Source organism: Candoia aspera, chromosome 6 (genome assembly GCF_035149785.1).
Source record: "Candoia aspera isolate rCanAsp1 chromosome 6, rCanAsp1.hap2, whole genome shotgun sequence".
Classification (NCBI taxonomy): Eukaryota; Metazoa; Chordata; class Lepidosauria; order Squamata; family Boidae; genus Candoia; species Candoia aspera.
This window is the reverse complement of record NC_086158.1, coordinates 29,343,738-29,358,980: the sequence shown is the minus strand read 5'-3', so window position 1 is coordinate 29,358,980 and position 15,243 is coordinate 29,343,738. Positions and strand designations below refer to the sequence as shown.

Genomic DNA, 15,243 nt, shown 5'->3' with positions numbered 1-15,243 from the left:
AGCTTGACTTTTCTGTAATATTTTGAAGGCTTTAGCATAGTAATCATAATTAAATTATCTTTCTCTGAATTATGAGGTGAGAGTATTAGGAGTATCTTGTATGGCGGATATAATTTTCATAATCAGGATATAATTTAGTATATTGTAATTCAGGGCAAAAGGAGTACAGTATGTGTTAGGCAAATCCTTGCTCAGCCGAGCATAAAGCTTTTCTGAAACACAGCAACACAAACACTTGTTTAAAATAAATGAGCACCAGAGATTTCCAAATTCTCTTTGACATTGGCCTTGGTGAACAACACCAGCTGAACTGTCTGCGGCAGCGGGGGACCAGGAAAACATCATGGGATGGATTGGGAAAGTATACAGTTTTTGACCAGACATTGGTACGATCAGCTCCAATTAATGTGGTTTTATTATAACTGAAAGACTTCTTTTTGTTGGCCAAATTGATGTTTTACAAACTATTATCCTTTTGTCTTACATTGTTTTTTATCATAAACGTAATAGTTGTAACCAGGCTATAAGTTTTGAAGACAGTAGTGCAAGCATCTTTTCCATGATGCTTTTTTTTTTAAAAAGAGGAGATAACAATTTTCAGTGCTGAAGAGTTCTAGCTATGTGATATGACTTATAAGAGCCAGGAGAATGTGTTTGCAAATGTTTACTTAATTTTTGTTGTTGTTTAGCATTGAAAACATCATAACCTTTTACAGAAAAGGAATGTTCTAGTTTTGCTCACTGCAGCATTTTAAGAGTTCAAGGATAGAAAGTATTCCTTTGTATATCAATAAGTATATTTGAGAATGTGGTTAAACCTCTATTTAGAAAATCTCAGATGCAGTGGATGGGAATTCCTGTTGTATTAAGTCATTTTATGTCATTGGTGTAATATTGTCATTATACAAATGGTGTAAAATGATGCAAATGATAGTGATTGTGGATAATATAAATTCTGATTAACAGACAATTGTAAATAACAACAACTGATCCCCACAATTAGTCTGTTAAATTGACATTTCACTTTACTGTTGAAATGAAATGATTTTGGCCTTCCAACATATTGACAAGATGTTTTGGAAGCAACATACCTACCAAAAGAAAAAAGCCCACTGAGTCTGTGGTGTTATTATTTAGGATTGTAAATTTAGTGGGCTTAAAAGAAAAGGGGGGAAATTTACCTTTGGATTCTGTGAATTTGTTCATGTTGCTTATTTGCATTGTGTTCTTTGCATTATTTATAGGCTGTATTCTGTCAAGATGTCCTGGCCTAAAAATAGGAAAAGGAAAAAAAAAAGTCCCAGTAAAATACAGTAAGATAAAATGCAGGAATAAAACAGCATCAGATAAGTTAAAAATCAGATTTAAAAAGGAGTAAAATAACACACTTTAAGAGTTAAGACCAAACTAAAATAATTCTGGGCCTTTTTTCTTTTGATAGAGAAGGCAAATGGGATGCCACCACTAAAAAGGTTCTTTTACTTATAGCTACTTTTCATGTCTTACTTGGCAGTACACTTGAAGAAAGAGTTTTAGGTAATTTCACAGGTAAGATAGGTAATCCTTGAAGTACAAAGAACTAAAATCTTAAAATTCAGAACCTGAAATTAGGTTTGCAGTGCCATTTCAAAATGCAATTACCAAATATTTCCTCTTAGACTTCTGCAGTGACTAAAATGATTACTTAATTATTTGGATATTGTGAGCAGTAATTTCAAGGATGATGATAGGAAATTAAGAAATGAGTAGAGGATAACACTTTAAAAGCTACTTTTAGTAATTAGTGTTAGCTTTTAACTGTATAAGGATAGTCATAGTAATAATTAAGACAGGAGTTTTTTTTCCTTTCAGCACTTATATAATATTCTAAAAACAAATGTGCATTTTCTGTGGTCCTTGATGTGAAAATTTTTTGCACACTAAAAATTCCTGAAACCCTAAGCTTATATAGCTCATTTAGTAGTTACAAAATCCTTTTGATGTGCCAGAGAACCAGTATTCTTTCAGTTTCATGCAAGTCACACAAGAATGAAATAGGGGCGGATAAGTGGGAATGAGGAGCTTTTATTGTTCTAGTACCTCTTGTATATTATGAAACTTATCTTTGTATACAACTGAGCACCCCAATGCAGTGAGCTCTTTTTCATGTGCGTAAGAGAACATATGTGGCAAAGATGTTAGAACTTTTATGTAGCACCTTTCCTTTATAAAATCAGGAACATATTTTTAACTCTGGAAAGCATACACTGCAGTCTAGTCCAGCCTAAGATACTACTATTTCGAAAATCTAAAATAAAACAAAACAGTAGCTAACTATGTATGGATCTCCCGCTTGCAGTTCTTTGGATTGGGATTAATGGAACTGCTTCCTAAAATGAATTAACTTAAGAAGTTCACAGAAGGAAAGTATCTGCCCCACATACGTCTCTCTTAAAAGACACGTGTGTTGTGTGTGTGTGTGTGTGGCAAGGAGTTGGTGGTCGAAAGAGAAATTGGCCAACCTGATTTTAGCTGACTTCCTACTTGCACAGGAACTTTTTCCACTTTACTACCTTTGGTTGAAGAGAGCTCCCTGACCTCCCAGAGCTACTTTTGAAAATATGGTGGGAATGAAAACCTTCTCCTTCTGTGAGCTTCTTAATGTTAACTTACCTTTGGATTCAAGCAACTTGCTGAAAATCTGAGAAATTCCCAAATAATAATCTCTAAATTGTATTGTATTTTTAATTTTCGTCTTATGTATAGCCTCAGATCTTTAAGTGCAGTTTGTAATGCTTAATAATGAACACTTTGAATTTCTTAAGTTATACTCAGTAAAGAATAATAAGTGTATAAAGTGTTTAGAATTTTGTGAGTCAGTTTGACACTAATGACAGCTTCCTTTTCATCAGTTCTTAATATGTTTCTGGAGAAAACCTACTCCCTAATGTTGCATTTCTTAAAAAATATATATCACAGTCTCACAGGGACTTCCAAGTGATTCAAGGAACTGTCATCGTAGCTGCCAAAATGTTGCAGGAACAGTTATTCTTAGGCTATTCCCAGCCTGCCCCACCCTGTATTTTTGTTGTTCACATTTATACATAACTGAACATCAGGATTTTTAACCAACGTTTTCATTTTTAATTTTTTACTGAACTTAAACAGAAGGTCTTATGAAATGTTAAAATATAATTTTGAGCATATATTTGTATAAAGAAACTGTTAATATGCTATCTTTTATTGCATGTCATTAGTTGTATTCATATTTATTTATAAGAATTATGAATTATCTCACTCCAGTTGCTCTAGGCATCATACAAAATAAGTCAAAGTACAATATACAGTTTCTCAAGTAGATATAAAGAACCAGTGAGATTTTATACTGAAAATACAATCTAGGAGCTCTAGGACTTCTTTATATTCATGTTGATAATGAAGTCCTACTGTCCAGATTTACTTTTGATTATGTAAAGTTAGAATAATTATATAATTTAAGAATTTGGAGCAATCTTCTTAACTGTACAGCAAAAATAATCTTTTTCATTTATAAATACCTTAGGTGGTACATAGCTTGCATAATGTTAGGTATGAATCAATTTTTCTTTAACTGTGTTGCTGTTGCAGGAATTTGCTTGCACTAATACATCGAATGATAGAATTTGTGGTGCGTGAAGGACCTATGTTTGAAGCCATGATAATGAATAGAGAAATCAATAATCCAATGTTCAGGTACTTAATATTTTCTTTAGTTCCATTTGGTATTATATATTGTGTAATTGTTGAAGTGAATTTTGTTAGATAGAAAATATTGTATTACAAAACTGATTGGAAGCAGTAACTTTTTTGTACTGCTTTTGAAACTTTAAAATACTCTTTGCCTTACTTTTAGGACCTCACTTTTTTTTCTTTGTAGTAATGTATTTTGATTCCACTCTGCCTTTTGTTTAGATTTTTATTTGAGAATCAGACTCCAGCTCATGTGTACTACAGGTGGAAGCTTTATTCAATCCTACAGGTAGGAAATATTTTTACAACTATTTCTAGTATTATTAGGTTGACTCCACTAGCTGGAACACTGTGGGCTTAAAAAGAAGAGAGGGATCTTAGAAAATTGGAAATACTTTTCTGCAGATCCAATATTTGTTTTACCCTCTTTTATTTTTTGTTCCAATTTGTAGGGTGATGCTCCGACCAAATGGAGAACTGAAGACTTTCGTATGTTTAAAAATGGTTCCTTTTGGAGGCCACCCCCTTTAAATCCATATCTCCATGGGATGTCTGAAGAACAGGAACCTGAAGCATTTGTAGAAGAGCCTAGCAAGAAGGGTGCACTTAAGGAGGAGTAAGCATCTTTAAAGAGCCTAATGTATCTGATTTTTCTCTAGACATAAAATAGCCCATCTACAGTATTCCACCATATTTAATAATACCTAATATTCAAATTCTATTATAAAAAGACCTAATTGTATGTTTTCTTTTTGGGGTAGCATTTCGTAATTCCAAGTCCCTTATAAGTAACCAACTTCTAAACATGTTTTTTTCTCCCTTGATGAGTAAAGATGAAAGGATATGTTCTTAGTTTCAGTAAAACTAATCTAAAAACTGTTTTTAGTTATTTTGATTCTGAAATATACTGTAATATACATAACTCATTTATAAATATAAAGAATATATGTTGCTAAGTGTTCTAAAAATTTGAAACTGAAATTTTAGACAGAGGGACAAATTAGAGGAAATCCTGCGTGGGTTAACACCGCGTAAGAATGATATTGGAGATGCAATGGTTTTCTGTCTTAATAATGCTGAAGCTGCTGAAGAAATAGTGGACTGTATTGCAGAGTCATTGTCCATCTTGAAAACTCCACTTCCTAAAAAGGTATGTTGGATATCTACATGCCCATCATGGTTTTGATTCTGACTGACATTGAATTGGTGTTCATTTTATTTAATAACCATGAAAGGACAATTCGTTTTACTAAAATGTACCTTTTACTAAATCAAAACTTTCTTGATTCAGGGCTATAAATCTGTTAATGACTATAACAATTTTATTCTAATACAATTTTCATTCTGTTTCCTTTTCAGGGAAAAAAATCAATTTTTTAAAATGTTATAACATGATTATATTTTTCCAATATAGAAAAAAATCTGATAGTTTGGTATACTTGAACAGTACTTGGTACCGTATTACACTTTTTTAAAAATGAGCTTTTCTAAGGTGTCTACTGTATTTGTGTTGTTTTACACTCCTGTTAATGGGGTAAAATAATGCTCCTCTTTTTATATAATGAAAATTGGTAGTAGTAAACTTAATTCTGTATTCCTTATAGATTGCAAGATTGTATTTGGTTTCTGATGTGTTGTACAATTCTTCTGCAAAAGTTGCCAATGCTTCATATTACAGAAAATTGTAAGTATAAAGTTTTAAACTCTTCTGAAAAAAAAATACTACTTGTGGGCTTTAAAATGTGCATATGCTGTCTGGTTGCTCTGTATTGCCATTTGACATAACCTACAGGAATCACCACTTTTGCAAAAAAGTGTACATTGCATATTGACCAAAACAGCATTTGTGTCTGTTGACTCTTGACTTTTCTCCTCTGGTCAGTTTAAGTTTTCCTCTGTAACTTGCAGCTAGAGATAGCTAAAGAGTAAAGCTTACTATTACGTTTTGTACATGTATATGTACATGTACAATATATTTTTAGTAAGATGGACTGAAATTTATAAAGCAACTATATTCTAGAGTCTTAAAGGCTTATTCATAACTTGACACCATTTTCCAACTAGGTGTTCAGAATTTCTTTGCGTGGAAACTTGGGGACATGTTTATGTAATTCTTCATTAAGTTGGTTGACTTTCACAGTGCAGTACTTCTAACATATGAGAACATGTCTAACATATGAAAACTGTCTTTTCAGTTTTGAGACAAAACTATGTCAGATATTTTCTGATCTGAATGCTACCTACCGAACAATACAAGGCCATTTACAGTCTGAAAACTTTAAGGTATGTGCATGGTTATTGTTGACGTGACATGAGCAGAATGCCTCATAATTTATATAGATAACAAATTTCAAGGAGGGTGTTAAGTATTTCCAATGCGGCCCACTCAAACAGTACAACAATAAATACAGAATATAAATAGCAAAATAAACATAGGTGTGTAACTGTATCATCATTTTAAAAACTAGGTGAAAATTATCTTTGCCAGGAACCAAAGCATTATTGTTGTGGATGCCAGGACAACCTTTCTTGGGAGAGAACTTTGTAAGGAGGCTGCCACAAATGTGAAATCCCCCATTAGAGAGTTAGATTATAATTTACTTGAGAAATAAGCATAAGTTATAAAGGCTAGATAAAATATTGAATTTTTAACAGGCTTGAAAAGGCAATAACTATCTGAAGCAAAATGCCTATCCAGCAAGAATTCTATTCAGCTGTTAAGCCTGAAGACCTATTTTATACCAAATATTTTCAGATTTCCTACCATTAAGTTTGCCTTTGACCACAAACCGATTATTGATTTTAATAAGCAACTTATATACACAAATTTACAGTATTTCAGTGGTCTGAGTTGATGCTTTCATATTAGGTCACAGGAAAGACAGTCTCTTTAGGTATTCTCTAAGCTGTATTTAGCCATCTGACATGTTTTTTTTTAAAGTTCTGTATTGAAAAGGATATTGAAACTAAATATAAATAGTGCAATCAGCATCCCATGGTTTAGAATGATTTTCCAGTCAAAATTAGCAAATCCATCAAAGCAGGAGTGAGTATGCTGTAAAGGCACAGTGCTAAATAGATGTATAGCCTTGTATTTATTCTTAAAGTACTTCTCAATACAAATGACTAGCATTGTTTACTACTTTTAGCAACGGGTAATGACATGCTTCAGAGCATGGGAAGACTGGGCGATTTATCCAGAACCATTTTTGATCAAACTACAGAATATTTTCTTGGGGCTTGTAAATATTATTGAAGAAAAAGAAACAGAGGTAAGTATGAGATAAGATCATTATTGATATATTGGTCTGGAAGCAAACAAGAGAACCTTGAGGTAAGGAAGAGGTTTGCGGCAGAGGTTTGTACTAGGATTCTAGAATAGGAAGGCTTCTTTCGGTTCCCAGTTGAAACTCCCCTTTGATTTGAGGTTGCATAAACACATATTTTTCTGATTATGAATGTTAACATTGTCCATACCTTTGCCTTTGAACTAGCTCATTTACCTGTTACGTATTGGAAATTGCTTGGAACCTGAAGCACGTGCATTGCCTCTTTATCAGTTTTCAGGTGTGTGTTTGGATGTGAGAGGGAGAGAGAATTCTAAAATATCTGAATGTTTGAAATCAGCCTCTCACCTCTTCCATATTATGGGTGCAGTTGGAATAATAGGATCTTTAAAAGACATTGTTGTACAGGCATTTGTCTTCGCATTGTGTTAAATATCTAGAATTTGCTTCAAGATACCATTAGAGCCAAGATTTTTTTTTATCTTATAGTCCTACTCTGAAGTTTCTCATGGGTACAAAGAGGAGCAGTTTGAAGACTGAATTAAACGTTTCATTTTGTAATTAAAGTGGAAGATACAAAACACTATGTGATGCTTAAAATGATTGAATCGCTCTTACCATGAATACCTATTAGTTGCTGTTTAAATTGTTGTAAATAAACATGTAAAATGTGAAATATAGGAGATGGTCTAATATCTATTTTTATGATGTAAATCATAGCCACTAAAAATATCTGCTATGTAGCTTATGCATCTTTAAGAAAAAATTGTAATCGGAATTTCTGGCAGTTTAAAACTGTGTATGAATAGGAAATAGCTTTGCACACTGAGTGTTAGATTATTCTGTATTGGGTTGTGCTCACCTTCCACACTGCATGTACAGCATGACTGTAATGCATATATTCATGTGTATCTATTTGTGTGATAAAGTATGTAAGATTCATTAATTCCTTTCTTGAGCTTGAAAGCTTATTTGATTTTGGGTATATAGTACAGATGTTCGTTAAATTGTATTTTGAGGTATAGGCACAGAAGTTTGCTTTTCTTCTGTTATTGTGTATGAGAAATTGCTTTATTTATGAACTGGCCCAAATTAACAGATATGTGTATGCTAACTGTCCACATTTTTGAATTAAAGTCACAAGCTGAAAAAAGCATGTGTGAAATGAAGAAGCAAGCCCTTGAGAAAATACTAGGACTATAATAATCCCAATTTATGCTTTGTTCTCAGGAAGTGCCTGATGATCTTGATGGAGCTCCCATTGAAGAAGAACTTGATGGTGCTCCACTAGAAGATGTGGATGGAATTCCCATTGATGTCGCTCCAATTGATGATCTTGATGGAATCCCTATTAAATCGCTTGATGATGATCTTGATGGAGTACCTTGTAAGGAGTGTTTTAATTTAGCATGTACTTAGAAGCATACATCTTACTATAAAATTTTCTGTTACATGCAAATGAAAAACATAACCTTTTCGGATTGCAGTATTTATTAGATCCAATTTTAATACAAATAATTGTAGGCCATGTTTTACGGGATAGAATTCTGTTGGGATTGTCTGCAGTGCAAATCAATATAGTAAATAACAAAGTAATGAGAAATTTAATATGAAAAAAATACCACTACAAACATTTGAAATCCTTTGTGATACCTTCTCAGAACATTAAAAGATATGAAATATAAACAAGATTTTATTTTCATAACACTAGTAGTTGTAATAAAACTCTGTTGAAAGATCTTTCATGTGGACTTAATTTGAATACATACGAAAATTGATCTAATGCAAAATAATATATATTTTTTAAAAATATGAATTCAATAACATTTCAGTTCCTGCAAAGCTCTGGATCTGAATCTGGGTAGGTTTGGATGCTAAAATTGGACATATAGGGCTCTCTAGATACTATAATATTTATATCTAGGCAAAGAGAACTAATGGACATTTAGTTGACATTTATGTTTTTATATGAAGTTACTGTACTTTTGTGATTGTATCAGGTTCTTTTCCTAAATTTTCAGAATTGTGAACATGCAGGGTGAGATGACATTTTGTCTGCCTGTAAGCAGAAAACAGCAGTGGGATTTTAGATTACATTACCTCTCTGAATTCTTTCACACATGCCCCAGATTTCCTCTGGAAGGTTGGGAGATCCTCCAGAACTGTTTTTGGCAGCATTCTGAATTGCAGGGAGGAGGCAAACTAAGGAAGCTCCTTTTGTGGGAGTAGAAGTCTGCTTGTACGGGATGTAGTGCAGCCTGCCAGGGGCTCAGGTCTATTGAACATGTTGGGGCAAGCTTCTCACTAAACCTGCGTAGAGGTTTCTTTTGCATGTCAGGCGAATATGGTGAAGATTCAACTTTTTAAATTTTGATTTTCTTGTTGAAGTGCCCTAAAATAGGGCACACTTAGGGCTGTATTACATCACATTTTGCTTAATCCTTTTATTCAACAGTGGATGCATCTGAAGAATCTAAAAAGAATGAGCCAATATTTAAAGTTGCCCCTTCAAAATGGGAAGCAGTTGATGAGTCTGCACTTGAAGCTCAAGGTTAGTTCCTATTTAACTCCTATTGTTTCTTTTGTTTACTGGTATTATTAAGTATTTTCAGCACTTCATGCTTAATAAAAAAGTATATAGATACCACTCGTACTCTGAATAGTGCCATTAAGTAAAAGTTTAGGAAGTTACAAGAATTTAGAGTAACTACAAATTTACCTTAAAATGCTTATATATTTTTATGGGACATTGACATTGTTGCATAATTATGAATTGTCATCCTAGCAGTAACAACATCTAAATGGGAGCTGTTTGACCAGCATGAGGAATCAGAGGAAGAAGAAAATCAGAAGTAAGACAATTTTTTCCCTAGCTACCCTCTGTTAAGCATAATAAATGGAATAAAAATGTTTTATGATTTTCATAAAAGAATACAGTTTCTGTGGTTACTTTTGGAGCCTCATATAAGGAGTAGTAGTAGAATCTGCCTATTTCTTCCAATGTAATTATTCTACCTTCCTCTTTAGGAAGGAAGAACCAAAGAGTATCTTGTGCAATATCTATTGCTACTTCCACATTTCCAAAATGAAACAAAATTAGCAACAGTTTCAGCTCAGTTACAGTTACAGTTGCGAGAATGAGGATCCATGCAAACATGAATGCAATTTTTTCAAAAATAAATTTTGGGGCTTTTTTCCTGCATTATCAGACTGTAGGTATGAAGGAACTGTGTGCCAAAGTGGCCATTGTGAAAGGGCAGGAATAGATTAATAAATTTGAGGAGGGCATGCTTCATGTTGTCCTTGAACTAAGTTTCATCCTCCACTGAAAGGAGCTGTGCATTTTGGAAGAAAGTCTCTAGAAAAGAGAGAGGCGCTGGATCTGTAAAGGATGCATTCTGAATATATTTCATAGCCTGGTTTGTTGCCTTTTGTCTTAAGCTCAGGCAATACACATGTCTATTCATTCTCCAAGCTCATGACAAGCCTCTCTGTGCTGTCCTTGAATATGAAAAGGCAATGGACAAGCTTTTCACAGCTTCCACTATCAGAATCATCTGGATGCTCTTGGATTTTAGGAAATTTAGGCAGGACTTCGTATCACTGGAATCCACAATCTCAAATTTCACTGATAACTCCTATAAAGTTGCCTAATAGGATGATAAGTTGATAACACATCCAGGTTGAAATTAAAATAGAGTCTTGAATTATTAAAAGTGTTACACCTGCATAACAATTACTTAAAATATGTTTTTCTTTGAATTGTGCTTAACATTAACAGTTGCATAATACAATATCCAAAAACGTTGATAGAGGTGGACCCCATTTCTAAGAAACAAAGGATCCAACAATGCCTTATCCCTTTCATTATCTTTAATATCCCTGTTTTTGTATATGGCATGAATTATACATCCTTGATTATTCTGAAGTTTATAACCCAGAATCCCTTCTGAATTATCTGAATGATTTTAGGCTATATGCAATGCTTGTCAAGATGCAGTTCCTCTGGTCTCTGCTTCTCAAGTTCTTCCAACCCTCTTGACCACAAAATATATATAGTATATGTATTTCTGTCCCCACCACTATCTCATCCCAAAGTGATTAGGCTAAGAGATAGGGACTGGCCTTATAGGCATTCAACAGGCTTCATGGTTAAGTGGGGATTTCAATCTGTAATTCTCCAACCTTAGTCCAGCATATGCCACTGCACAACATCTTCAGTTCCTCTCTTCTCATACTTTAAGTAGCTTACATCAATATGTTCTGATAAAATCCTATTCCCTGCCCCTTACCCACTGTGAATTATGCTAGGTCATCTGGGGCAAACTTTGATATTATGCTATTACACTGTATTGCATTTAAGACTTTTGGACTTACAATCTTAACAAATTTTTGTATGTAAAATAGTTTATCTTTTATGCTGTCTTTAGGTATAAAGAAGAAGGATAAAAATATACTGTTTACCTTCCCCTCCTCACTATAATTTTTTTAGTTTTTAAAATTGTACGTAGATTGTGTAAATGGAAGATAGAGTGATACAAAGTACATATCCTTGAGGTCCCATCAACGTGTTCTTATTTATGATAAGTACTTTCTTGGGAAGTGCTGTCCATTGTAAACCTTACTATTGAGAATAAATTAAGAGAATTGTTGTGTTATTTCTGTTTTTTTTAAAGCCAAGAAGAAGAGAGTGAAGATGAGGAGGATACTCAAAGTTCTAAATCTGAGGAGCATCACCTATATTCCAATCCTATTAGAGAAGATATGCCTGATTCAAAGTCGTCAAGCAAATTCTCTGAAATGAGTGAGGAAAAGCGTGCCAAACTCAGAGAGATTGAGGTATGTTTGTGAAAACAGTGATAGAAATATAATTTCTATTTTTTTAATCCATTCAATCATGTCCTTGTATAAATGGTGATAAATGAAAGCAGGTGATCAGCACAATGGGTTTAACAGTGAAAATAGTGCCAGCTTCCTCTCTTGCCAACTGTTGATTTGAAATCTTTAGTCCGTTAGAAAGCTTATTTATAGATACAGACAGTAAATGTGCACTAATTTTTAAAGGTTTTATAATTAAACTTTTTAAAGGATGCAATAGGGTATTGTTCAGTTCTTTGGATATTATGCCTTTAAAGCTAAAGTATGTACAACCTAAGGGACGCGGTGGCGCTGCGGGTTAAACCGCTGAGCTGCCGATCGGAAGGTCGGCGGTTCGAAACCGCGCGGCGGGGTGAGCTCCCGTTGCTCGTCCCAGCTCCTGCTCACCTAGCAGTTCGAAAACATGCAAATGTGAGTAGATCAATAGGTACCGCTTCGGCGGGAAGGTAACGGCGTTCCGAGTCGTCATGCTGGCCACATGACCCGGAAGTGTCTATGACAACGCCGGCTCCATGGCTTAGAAACGGAGATGAGCACCGCCCCCTAGAGTCGGATTCGACTGGACTTTACGTCAAGGGAAACCTTTACCTTTACCTATGTACAACCTATTTTGCAGAATTAATATTTCAAAGTTTTGATGTTCATATTCACCCACCCAAGTTTGAAGAGAATAGCAATTTTTTACTTGACAACAAGTAGGAAAAACCATTGGATAAAGGAATGCTTTAGTCATAGTCGCTAGAAAATTGTAGGGTAGGTTTTGCTTGTGAAAAAAGGACATGTACTGTGCTTTCCATGTTAAAAAAGTACCTTCACAGATTATTTTAAAGATTCTTTCAAATATATGCTTAAATATGCTTTATAAGTAAAAAAGTCCACTGAATATAATTTAGTGTGTAATAGAATTTTGACACTTATTTTGTTACAAGTTTCTATTAAGCTTTTAAAAAGGGCATCCCAAAACTAGCTGAGAACTGGATAGTTATGAATGATTATTTTCTTATCTTTAAAACATTGTGGCTATACTTAGGTATAATTCTAACCCTAATTTTATATAAATGAGCCTTGGATGGTGTACATTGTGCTCCTTATCTGATATGAACACAGGAAGAGACGAGAAGTACATTGAGAAACACTCACTTAAATACCAAACTATAGTTACTGAAGCAAGGTAACTTCAAAATATGGTCCATGAAGTTGGCTTGTTTCACTTTTGTCTCTGTTCAGATGTTATTCTAAATTAGGTTAAATTTAGAGAAATATGCTTCCATTCTCTTAGTGATGGTGGAAGAGGGAAAAATGCACTATCCAAATAAATAAAGGTCTGGTAATGTAATAAAGCAATACTATTTTATCTAGTTCGATAGATAATTCTCTAATGTGCAAGATTAGTCTTAAAAATAAATTCAGAGTTTTACCAAGATTATTTAAAACTTGAATTGTACCAGTTGTTATGTGTATTTGCAATTGCAGAGCTGCTTAGGAGCATATTTCAGCCATATATACCAGGGCTGAAACTGAATAAAAACAGTATTCTGCTTTTTTGTCTTTTACAAACTTGAAGATAAGTGTGTTTTTAAAATATTGTTTTGTCTCAGTTGAAAGTAATGAAGTTTCAAGATGAATTGGAATCTGGAAAAAGACCGAAGAAGCAAGGCCAGAGTCTTCAGGAACAAGTTGAACACTACCGGGACAAATTGCTCCAGAGAGTAAGCAGTGCTTACAACTTAGAATTTTAAGTTAGTTTTCAGTGGCTTGGATAAATGTATTGTAATAGTAATACTGCCACCACTACCCTCTAACAATGGTATATTGTGACTTGCATGACAAGAAGTGAACCTCGTGCAAATGCTTTCTTCTGCACACCCCACTCTGGCTTGAGAGAATGACATAAAATGCAAAGTAAGAAACTTCGGTTACTTGACATCTGCTTCTTAATTGTAATATTCTTATACTAAAAAGGCCATAACATACAATTTTTTCTTGCTTATTTGAGGAAACCATCGTTCAAATGAAGTAGGGTTATTCTGGTTTGGATGGAACAAGGTTTCTTTTTTGCTAAATGGTATTAGACATCTTACGGCCTCCTTGCAACCATGCCAGAATAGGAGGCAAAAGTATACAGCTATAGCTTATATTTCTACATTGAAACATGGTTAAACAAACAAAAATAACCTGCTTTATATAACCTCAGGCCATAGGTCAATGCACTTCAGTGCCATTCATCTCGGACCATAAGTCAATGCAGGTTAGTGTTCACAGATTTGGTAGTAGATGCTTAGAATTTCAGAAAGTTACATCTCCCTATCTAGAGATACTGAATCTTTAAACAGTTGTCTATCGACCTGTTCTCTACAGGTCTTTTGTGTACTAAGTGGTGTTCTGTGATCGATCTATGTTTAAAGCTGTGTTTTGTGACTGAGCTGTGTTTATGTTAATTTAGAATATGGCATAAGATTCTGAGTGTATACAGTTCATAACTGTGAATTCAGATAAAGATTTAGAGGCAGGTATATACCAGTTGCACAGGGAGCAGCAGGCCATCAAGAAATGAGAGCAGCAGAGCAGCTGGACACAGTGCACAGCCAAGAACATGGCCCAGGCTCTCAACGTTCAGGCTGCCTCTTATCAGCAGAGCCAACAGGTTTTTTGGGGTTTTTTTTTTGAAGTTTTTAATTATAGTGATTTTTAGGTATTTGTTACTGTTTTAACTTTGTTGTAAGCTGCCCAGTCACTTGTAAAAGTGAGATGGGCGGCTATATAAATTGGATGGATGGATAAACCGCCCAGAGTCCCTCTGGTGGGAGGAGATGGGCAGTGACAAATTTGGTTGATTGATTGATTGATTGATAAATAAATAAAACTATACTATACTGTACTGTACTGTACTGTACTATACTATACTATACTATACTATACTATACTATACTATACTATACTATACTATACTTTGGGCTTAGTGAAAAATACCTTTAATAATACATAGTTCGGCCTATGTAAAGACACTTTGCTCTTAACAAACATAGTGACTGTTTCATGCCATTACACTAAAGATTTTTGAAAAAAACGATTGTTTACATTTAATTCTAATAAATCATTGACTACAGGGGGAAACAAATAACTAGTGTTTGAGCAACTAATTCCCTATTTAGTGAGGTAACTTGTGGAAAGATTTGTATTGGAAACATTGGAAACAGAACATTGGAGACAGAAGCGATAGAAGCCACCTAGATAAGTTAATGCTTTGGTTCAGTATAACAGTTCTTGTGTCCCTGTTTCTTCAGTGTATTTCACACCCTTGGTTTTGTACACTAGTTTCCATTTGGAAAACTGTAACTTGGCTAAAACTGAAGTAGTGAGTTCTTCACAG

General features: G+C 34.2%; 1 protein-coding gene across 6 annotated transcripts in view; it reads left to right on the top strand.

The window, feature by feature from the left end:
• Positions 1-15,243, top strand: part of U2SURP (U2 snRNP associated SURP domain containing) — a 45,316-nt gene that overhangs the window by 25,433 nt on the left and 4,640 nt on the right. For all 6 annotated transcript variants that reach the window (XM_063306636.1, XM_063306635.1, XM_063306633.1 and 3 more), the window contains 12 exons: positions 3,607-3,711; positions 3,931-3,997; positions 4,161-4,324; positions 4,696-4,858; positions 5,313-5,392; positions 5,904-5,991; positions 6,858-6,980; positions 8,226-8,382; positions 9,451-9,546; positions 9,781-9,847; positions 11,672-11,834; positions 13,472-13,582. In XM_063306636.1, the coding sequence (XP_063162706.1) occupies positions 3,607-3,711; positions 3,931-3,997; positions 4,161-4,324; positions 4,696-4,858; positions 5,313-5,392; positions 5,904-5,991; positions 6,858-6,980; positions 8,226-8,382; positions 9,451-9,546; positions 9,781-9,847; positions 11,672-11,834; positions 13,472-13,582 (1,384 nt within the window). The remainder of the gene's footprint in view (positions 1-3,606; positions 3,712-3,930; positions 3,998-4,160; positions 4,325-4,695; positions 4,859-5,312; positions 5,393-5,903; positions 5,992-6,857; positions 6,981-8,225; positions 8,383-9,450; positions 9,547-9,780; positions 9,848-11,671; positions 11,835-13,471; positions 13,583-15,243) is intronic.